General features: G+C 40.7%; 1 protein-coding gene across 11 annotated transcripts in view; it reads right to left on the bottom strand.

Annotated features, from left to right (window-relative positions):
* Window positions 1-10,324, bottom strand: part of SNAP91 (synaptosome associated protein 91) — a 151,839-nt gene that overhangs the window by 84,820 nt on the left and 56,695 nt on the right. For all 11 annotated transcript variants that reach the window (XR_006680502.1, XR_006680500.1, XR_006680503.1 and 8 more), the window contains exons 6-7: window positions 7,711-7,804; window positions 4,768-4,879 (exon numbers count right to left, since the gene is read on the bottom strand). Coding sequence is in view for 2 of the 11 variants with exons in the window: in XM_045294676.1 (XP_045150611.1) it covers window positions 4,768-4,879; window positions 7,711-7,804 (206 nt within the window). In the remaining 9 variants the exon portion in view is untranslated. The remainder of the gene's footprint in view (window positions 1-4,767; window positions 4,880-7,710; window positions 7,805-10,324) is intronic.

Below are 10,324 nucleotides of genomic sequence, written 5' to 3'. Positions count from 1 at the left end.
GACCTGGTCAGAGGACTGGGTCACTCCAAGACTCTCCTATAATAATTTTATCTTCTTGTAGCCACATGGCTGCCATGACTGAAAGTCATCAAGGGTCTAATGCTGCAAGTTGCAGAATGATGTGAAATATGCTTATGGGAACCTCACTGGGCTCCTTTGTGAAAGTCAGAACATTAACTGAGAAAGAGTGGGGCCAGGAAGCCTAACAGAGGGGAGCATTTGGGTAGATTCAAGCCACAATGAACTTTGCTTGCTGGTAAAATCTTTTCCTCCTCAGTCTGAGCAAGCTGGTTCTTCTGCCTTGCTGAGAGGTACTGTGATCAACTCACCTGAGACTAGAGATAAAAGCCCTATCTTCCCTCTCCGTCCTTCTCTCTGCCAACTGCCTCAACACCTAGAAGGAGCTTTATATCCCAGCAACCCCAGCATGCTCTAAGGGGACATAGACAAAGAGGTGCAAGATTTTGCAAATGTATTTTGCCAGTAGGGCTGAAAAATAAAATACAGAACTCAACAGATAGTTAAATTTAAGTTTCAGATAAACAACAATTATGTGCTTTCATTTAAATATGTCTCAAATTTTGCCTTATAATATATAAAATTATTTATGTTGATTTGACATTCAAACATTTCTTTTATATTTAAAAATTGACATTTTTGTTAGCGTCCACAAGCTGCTAAATAAAAACAGTAAGGCATTTCATGAACTATCATACAATTTAAAGTTTATGAATCAAATTTCATTTAAAAATTAGGTGCAGTGGAATGGTCCCAATCCCAACTACGTGGACACTTGCCCCTCCCTGAAGAATTTATTTCAGAGGACAGCACTGACCTGCAGCTCAGGGAGAGGGACATGTCTGATCAGAGCACACAGGAGCAAATGAAGGGGGAGCACAGCCTGGCCCACCAAGCCTTGAGGGCGATATTCCCGCTGAGAGCAGCCAGTCCATAGAGAAGACCATACGCCAGGCCCCACTAGGAGACACGACATCTCTCACTGACCCATCGCCCTACAGGGGACAACACTGGAGACACAGTGTGGCAATTCTGCCGGATCTGATCCCACCACATCTAGGCAAAACACTAAGGGCGTGCAACAGAACAGCAAGGGGAACAAAGCAACAAAGTCCCCAAGGAATACCAAAAATAGACTTTGGGGCCAGGGCGTGGCGCCCCATCAGACTCAACCAGAAAACACTCCTAAAGGCCAACAAACAGTCCTTGAACTAACTACAGGCTTTTCTTTTTTGTTTAAAAAAAAAAAAAAGGATAACGATGAGGCTCTCTACTCCCATAAATATTTACAGTGTCAGAAAGCTACAGGGACACTTCTATGCCATCCTGTAGGGTCACAGTGAGCTGAAATAGCCTCAATGGTAGTGAGTTGTGATTGTGACTTATGCAGGGCCCGCGCCAACCTCACAAGTGTTGTTATGTTTGAGCTTATTGCTGCAGTCACTGTGCCAATCCATCTCATTCAGGGTCTTCCTCTTCCTCACTAGCTCTCTGCGTTACAGAGCATGATGCCCTCCAGGGACTGGCCCCTTTTAAAAACATGTCCACAGTAGGTAAAACAAGATTCCATCACCCTTGTGTCCGAGAAGCAATCCAGCTGTATTTCTCCCACACAGACTTGTTCGTCCTTCTGGAATACTCAACATTCTTTGCATATCAGGTGCACCAGTTCTTGTCCAGCTTTCCATATGTATTGTTGATGAGGCATATCTTAGTCCTCAAGGGAGCATTTTTGTTCGTTAACAGTTTAGACGTCTTATGCAGCAGATATGCCTAAAGCAGTGTGTCACTTGATTTTTTTCACAGCTCAGGTTTGCCTAGTCTTCTACAAAGGGACCTTCAGCAGCATGACTGAGCACAGAGGAATGGGATATACCCAGATTTTTCAGGAATTACTGGACGTTGACTCAATCTTATGTTACTCTCTGGGGTCTCAAAATGTCACTACATATTCTACCAACATGTTTTATTCAGTAGAGAAAACTACGATAATAAAAGGAAACATGAAAAGGTATGTGGTTATCTACCCAATTTCCGGAGCGCGTAGTTGGGCTAGGCATACTCAGAAACTAGGGGACTCTCCATGCTGCTTCTCTGGTCTCGGAAAAAGCAGTGGGGGAGCAGATACATTATAGCCCCATTTACGTCACATATTTGGTTGTGTGAAAGATGAATTAATTTTAGAGGTTACCCATGGATTACTGTAAAATCAATCAGGCAATAACTTCTAGTTGAAGAGATCGAAACGTGTCCTCTTTTACCAAAGAAAGATCAACACAGCTCCTGGTACCTGGCAGGCAGTTACTGAAATGATAAATATATTTTTTATTTCTACCCTAATAAACAGATCATCAAAAATAGTATGCCTTCATCTAGTAGAGAAGTCAGTAAATACTTGATATTTTATTTTAGGGACATCAACCTCTATCTGTCCTAATCCCACAGGACGTCATTTAGATGACATAAGGCTGATTGTACTGCAAAGTAAAAAGGAATAGGTGTGTCAGACGTCATGATGATGAGACGTATGCATGTTAAAATGCAGAGTCCCTAAAATTCAGGGACCTGCAGTCTCAGTGACATTTCTGAGGGTCTAAAGGTCTGAGAATGTTAGAGAAATAGCCTCCTTGACAACTAGCAATAACTTAAACCCCTTTTCGTTAAAAGGGAGGCAAAGACTGCCACAGAATCTTTTGGAGGTGATGTGTGCAAGCACGTGCATTGCTCCGAACAGACAGTCTGACATGGCTGTCAGATATGAGGGAGGAGGGAGGCCCAGGACACGGAAGGCTCTGTCACTGCTCCACACTGTAGTTACTCAGGCCTTTTTCCCATCAAAAGGTACTCAAAGTGTCTGAGGTAGACCCAAAGAGTACACAATGCCCCTACAAGCTCCAGTATGTAAGTGATAGCACAGGCCCGTCCATAAAGCCAAATTCACAGCCTTCGAGTTGCTTCCGACTCACAGATGATACTCTCTAGGACAGAGGGGACCTGTCCCCATGGGGCTTCTGGTACTGTCATTTCTACAGGAGTGGAATGCCTCATCTTTCTCTTACGGTGGCTGCTGGTAGCAGTCTAACCCGCAACCCACTACACCACCAGGGCTCCTTGAGTTTGAAATCCAGCCTTGTCTACTTCAGACAGTAACTGTTCTCCTCCGGCAGAAATCATCTTGGCTTGTTTCTAGCTACTGAAAGCCTGATTGTAGAACACCAGGTGATAATAAGACTTAAAGGGATGGTATCTGATCTACCAAGCCGTAAGTTAGACACATGTAAGAATACTCCCTTATCCGACAGAAGTGCTAGGTAGGCAATACGCCTCAAACAAGTCTTGACTGTCATATTCCCAGGGCTTGCCCTACTCTTCATGGTTTCAATCATGCGAATGCCCTCTGGGTCATTCCCTGTGACTACTATTGGGGAGAAAATTCCCCATGACTGGGGGAAAATTCAAGCTTAGTTTAGAGATGGTTCCAAATGCTAGCACCATCTGTAAATACTCTGCTGAGTCATTGTATACCCTGAATACTGCAGACAAGAGACAGAAAACCTCCACACAGTGGGCCATACATGAGGCAGGTTTACTTTTTTTATTTCTGAGTTTATATCAAAGGCAAGATGACAAGAAATACGGAATTTCACCTAATTATGAGCAGTTATAAAAGAGGATGATTATTAACAAGAAAGCCTGGAGATCACTCCTCGGCCTTTTGGCTAAGATCAAGTGAAGAAAGCCTGGAGAAAAAGTAGTAGCTGCAGCTCTCAGAAGGTGAGTAAGCCGAAGGCAATTGTCATCCCACAAGGATGCAAACCAGCGGGCTTTCACAGTGCTCCACAGCACCCCAACCACCACCACCACATGCACACACGCTCTCAGTAATTGGGGAACAAGAAGATTCCAAAGGCTGTTGAACAAAGGGGCTATGATATCATATACTGAAGTTATGAATAGGTTCAACAACATGGACTTCCCATCATCGAGGCTGACATGCCTACCATCAATTCTGAGTTAACTCCGGTGATAAGAGGAAAGAGCAACACTCGGTTTACACCAGGCTAAGTTGTTTCCCTGGATATGAATTTATCATCTTTGCCTATTTTGCCCTGCCAGCACCATCTGAGGCCTTATGCTCCATCATGATATGCTACCCAACACAGCTTGTGCCAAACACTCACTGTACTGAGAGGTGAGACACTGGACTCTTTCAATAGCACTCATGAATCACGGCCCAGAAGTCGCCAGTGTCACAGAATGGTGGGCTCTGATTGGTCTCGGCTGCAAGACAATTTCTTGAGAATGAACAACTCTAGTATGTTCTCCGAAGTATAAATCAGTTCATTATCCCGCACAGCCAGAGCACATGGATCCAGGAACCAAGAAGCGAGAGTGCTCCTCCTCAGTATCACGCCATCTCGAGGGGGGCCTCAAAGGTAGCTAGCTGTTAGCATAGTGTATCAGATATTGATTGTTACAGGACTTATGACAGGCAAAGTCTAGAACATGCTCCTTCAACCTTTCTGAAATTTGATAGGGACTTATTTCTCTATATGAAATCTCTTCCTGATTTTATAAAGTATCTACAGTTTTATGTTTCCTGCACTCAGTCTTGATTAACCTAAGAATACATAGAGAAATGGACAGAAAAGAATCATATATTTAGAGTTTTAAATATAGAGTTTTAAAGAATCCAACTCAGTATTCAGATGCAGTACTAACTAAAACATGTTTTGCAGTTCCACCTACCAAGTAAGTTAATAACTCCATCATTGTAGCAAGCAAAAAGTTTGATAAGGTCTTTGAAAAGAAGCATAAATGCAGCATTTATGACACCATTTGTTAGTTCATTTGGATGCACCTGTGAAAAGATAAAAATTTAATAAAGTCAACTGTGCGTCATGAAATCACATTTTCCTCTTAATGCATATTAAAACGTCTCAAAATATTACTAAGGAATTCACTCATATTCTACAAATTTCAAGTAGCTCTTTTAGTAACCTTATCAATATCAAAAGATATTTTTGCTTCATTTTGCTTCATTATTCTATATAAATAACCCAGAAATCAATCAAATCCAACTTTTAAACCTCTGGTCTTCTGTTGCTTTTACTATGCTTTATTATCTCTCCCCCTCCCCAGCCCACTCACATATTTTGCTATCTCTAACCATCCCCGAGGAAGGGCCCCAGGAGCCTGCGGTGATTCGGTAAGGAAGGAGCAAGGGGATGAGATATCTTAACCAGCTATGCTTAAAACTTTTTCTGACCATCATAACCATTCACGTATTCAACAAACAATATAGTGACCAACATAAAGTGGCAAGGTTTCTACCAAATCTTCATTCGCAAACTCCTTATACACGGTCCTTTTTCTCATTCTGACTGCTTTTTCCTTTTAAGACCGTTTCCTTATTAAGGGCAGAGAAAACGAAATGAATATGAAGAAAAAGCTAAGAGAACTAACTCCACGGGTACCTAACGAAGTTCTTACTGGAAAACCCGTCAAGTAGCAATGATAACGGTTGCTGCTTTTGCTGAAATTTCCCACGATTAGGCATTGTGGCTCGGACTCCATTATTGTCTAAACCAAATAATACTAGTTGAGATTTCAAAAATACTATTATTGGAGGAAAGTATTTAAGTAACCACCAGGAAGCAACATGCATTCCAAATTTTCCCAGGTTTAAACATATTTTATTTTCATGAATGAGGTGGTTTTAACTTTTTAAAAATTTTGATATCATTGCCAATGCACATCCAGTTTTAAGAAGTAATATAGAGATAGTCCATGTTCCATTTAACCAGTTTCCTTTCACAGTAACAACTTAATGACAGTATAGTAAAATAGTACATCCAGGATACTGACACGGGTAAGATCGAAAATTTTTATTCATATTTCCTCACTTATACTCATTTGCATGTGTTTTATTATGTATAATTTTATCACATGTGTAGGTTAATGTATCCACTACCACAGTCAAGATATAGGAATGATTTTAAGAAACAAATCATGTTGATATTTCCAGGAAGAAGGACCAATTTTGTCTGTGATGAAATGAAAAATAGTTCTCTTTTATTGATAGTGTCAGTAATTTTAACAAGTCACATAAAGTGATTTTTAATATCAGGGCACATAATTTAATTACCAAAAGGACATCGAGTTTCAAAAATGTACCACTTCACAGTTCTCCTGGACTGACCACCTGAAACACTGATGAAAATCTGGGGTGCCCAAATCACATTTATTATATGGTATAGCCTATAGTAGGTATTCATCTAATTGTAAATGAAGAGAGATCTGAAACCTTTGTAAGAAGATCTGGCGTTAATCTATGTCAGGGTGCCCTCTCCCAAATGAATTTTTTCAAAGCTATGTATTTACGTTTTTTACACAACAACCCTATCACTTTCAAAGTACTCTCCATTACACTTAATATATTTGTCAAATCTGCGATTCCATCTTGGAAACATTTTCAAACTCATCTTTTTGGATGGCTGACAGCAACTCCCTCGTTTTTTTCTTCACCTCTTCTACATCCTCAAATTGCTGTGCTTTCATGTCCCTCTTCATTCTCAGAAACAAAAAGAAGTCGCATGGAATGAGCTCAGGTGAGTCAGGTACATGGGGCAAGAGAGGCATGCTGTTTTTTGCCAAACTCTGGCCCTCTGAGATAGATGCGTGAGTAGATGCATTGTCATGGTGGCAAAACTAACCCCCATCTGCCACAAATCAGGCCTTCTTTTCCCACACACTGTTATCCAATCTTTTCAGAACTTCTAAATAGCTTGATTAACAGTAGGACCTGGCGGAATGACCTCCAAATGCACTCTACCCCCTCACATCAAAAAAACAAATCAGCATCCTCTTGACCTTTGATTTCACTTGATGAGCTGTTTGGGGTGAGGGGATAATGGTGTCTTCCACTGGCTTGATTGAGGTTTGCTTTGGGGTTGTAAGAATAGTACCATGTCTTGTCACCAGTAATGGCCTTTGGAAAACAGTCTGGATCGCTTCGGAGTTGTTCTAAGCATGGCATGTTTCCACTCAATGCACTTCTTTTCCCGTCAGTCAGAACCTGAAGCACAAATTTTGCAGCATCCTTTCTCATTCCAAAAGCTTCCATTAAAACCCACCGAACTGAGCTCCAAATAGTCCAAATAACTTCCCCAGCTCTTCAGTGTTCCATCGTCACTTTTTGAGCACAAGTGGCCCAATTTTGTTGACATTTTCATTGGCTTGGGAAGGTGATGGGCATACAGAACAAGGTTTGTCATCAATGGACATTTCACCTTTTTTAAAACGAGGAAAACACTCTTACACTTGAGTTTCCCCCCTAGTTGCTGTCCTTGTAAGCTGTGTTCAACATCACAACGTTTTCTGAGGCACTTTTCCCGAGTGAGAAACAAGACTTCACAGCTGTTCTCTTCAGTCAATCATTACCAAAAAATGAGGTTCCGGTGAAACTGCTTTAAAAAAAAAAATCACTGTGACCAGAGAGAACCTTCCTAGGCAACCCCACTGGGAAGAGTAACTCAGAGCGAGTTGCTCCATGCTTGCTTCGTGGGAAAAATGCATACTATGAAAGCACCGTCCAGTGGAGCTTTTTCTGCTTCTGGAGTGCACCCCCTCAAATAGCCACCATCAAATGAAAGACAACATGGTTGTGCAAGAATGTGGGGAGATACACACATCAAATTCAAGCAGCGCATCAATCTGTCCCTGTAGTATTGGCATGCTTTTTAGTAGCTTTTCAGGAGCCATTGTCCTCATTACACCATCAGCCCTGGAATTGAAAGAAAAGGATAAAATGTCTTGGTATATGGAAAATTCAAGTTTTGTCAAGATTTCTCTTCACAGGAATAATACAGAGATAAGAAAAAAAAGAATAAATAGAAAGCTCTAATTTTATAAAATATTTTCTCACAAGAAACTGAATAATTTGGAATGGCAGTTTTATATATTTCTCAACCATGACCAAAAAGTGATTTTAAACTAAGATTAGATCATTTATAATAAAATAGTACTATTTTTTTTACAGATTATTGAAACTAAAAAGTAAACCATCTATAATAATATGCCATAATGTCACGTAAGAAATAGTTACAAGATCTTCCCTAGCTTCTGGCTGATCATGTCTGACTAGATTCAAACAACGTATTACATTGGATAAATCTGCTGTACACAATCTCTTTTAAATGTCAAAAAGCAATGATGTTACTTTGAGGGCTACGATGCACCTTCCCCAAGCCATGGTGTTTTCAATTGCCTCATCTACAGGTCAAAGTTGGGCACCGGATAAGGAAGTCCGAAGAAGAATCAATGAGCTTGACGTATGGCACTGATGAGGAATATTGAAAGTACCTGGGACTGCCAAAAGAGCAAGGACTCCGTCTTGGGAGAAATACAGCCAGAATGAGCTTATAAGCAAGGATGTCAAAATTTTGTCTCACATACTTTGGACATGTCAGAAGAGACCAGTCCCTGGAGAGGGACATTATGTTGTTAAAGTAGAGGGGGAGCCACAAAGAGGAAGACCCTTGAAAAGATGGGGCTGGCAAAGTGGCTGTAACAGGGAGCTCAAACATAATCGTGAGGATGAGCAGGACTGGGCAGTGCTTGATTCTATTCTCCACGTGAGGGTCACGTGAGTCAGAACCGACGCAGTGGCACCCGAGAACAAGTTATATTATAATAAATCGCTAGGAATAAAAACTCAATATAAATCAATTTAAAAGATAATTTATAAAAACCCCATATTGCACAATCTGAATTTCTTAGACCTGAACCCTTTCAGAGGTGATTTGTAAACTACAGGGACTTTGTTTCTGCTGACTTTTCACTGGAAATCTGAGGTAACAAAACTCATCGTGTCCTCTCTTCCCTCACTAATCTTTGTCATTAACCTTGTCACCTTTGTCACTCACTCTATCATTCCCCACTTGGATCTTTATCTAATTCCAGTAAAGCTGTATTTTCTGGATATAGACTCTTCTTCTTCCCTTCGCCTTGGCCTAGGATTCTACAATCCATCTCACCATCCATTCCTGCAGGTCCCAAAACAAAGTCTCAGTCTTCCTTGCATGGGCAAAATGTGTGTGCAGTTCTCATTCAAATGCCTTGGACTACTGAGCTTAACGGTATAACTGAGAAAAGCTAAAGTGAAAATAATATATTCTATGACATTAAGAATGTAGAATGCTGTGGGCTTTAACCAGAGTTTTATACTGGTATTTGCCATGTTTAAAAAACATGCACTGGGTTTAAAAGGACAGTTTATGAATTAAATAGTATAGAATTGTGTGATTTTAAAAAAAATACAAAGGGAATATTCACAACCATCCGTTCCTTTGAATTCTTGACAAATGTATTTGGTAGTGGAATCCAAGAGTGAGGTCTAGGATGAGGGCTCTTTAGAAGTTGAGTCTGTTTTTTTCCTTCCCTATAAACTATTTTTTTCCTACATGACAGAAACTTAGCCAATCTAGATTTAAATTTTCCATAAGCATTTTTTTCAGTATTTTTAGTCTCAATTTGGTTATCCTATCATCAACACCAAGAATATTATTGTATATGTATGTCAAGAAAATTCATAGAACAAGAATTTTCAAAGTTCTAAGATATACACATATGTGCTTTAGGTCAATATTACCACCCACGAACAAATTCCCCCCCCAACCACGCCACCCTCCCCCCACGCCACTCCCCGCACCACAAGTTGAGATTCACTTCATTCTGAACACACTGAATTGCTTACAAGAATGTCTGTGAGAGCTAGAAGTCAGTGGAACTACCTTGTCATTCTGTGTCCCACACATTTTCTGCCTTTGACCGAGTGCAGTCACCACTTTCTATCATTCTATTTGTGGGAAACTATTTGAGTTTGTATTCTCTGCCAGGTGTCTAACCTTAATATTTTTTCAGGTTTTGCTTATCATATACAACCACTGCACCTTTAAATGAACCTTATCCTGACTCTTTCCATCTTAAATTATTTAACAGTATAAATAGGTGCCATCCGGTTGGCTCTGACGCAGAGCAAGCCTGTGAACAATAGAAAGACACACTGCCCGGGCTTGAGCTGTCCTCAGAATTGTGCTTGAACCTGCTCTTAGAGCCACTGTGTTAACCCCATCTCCTTAATGGCCTTCCTCTTTATCGCTGATCCTCGATGATGCCAAGCATGATGTCCTTCTCCAGGGAATGGTCTCTCCTGACAACATGTCAAAAGTACATGGGATAAACTTTCACCACTGTCAATTACAAAAAAAGGGGAAGGGGGGTGTAGAAAGGGGGAATTGATCAC

This window comes from Echinops telfairi, unplaced genomic scaffold, assembly GCF_000313985.2.
Source record: "Echinops telfairi isolate 266 unplaced genomic scaffold, ASM31398v2 ScPeMD7_3533;HRSCAF=4204_0, whole genome shotgun sequence".
Taxonomy (NCBI): domain Eukaryota; kingdom Metazoa; phylum Chordata; class Mammalia; order Afrosoricida; family Tenrecidae; genus Echinops; species Echinops telfairi.
Note: the sequence above shows the minus strand (reverse complement) of the source record. Positions and strands in the feature narration are given on the sequence as shown.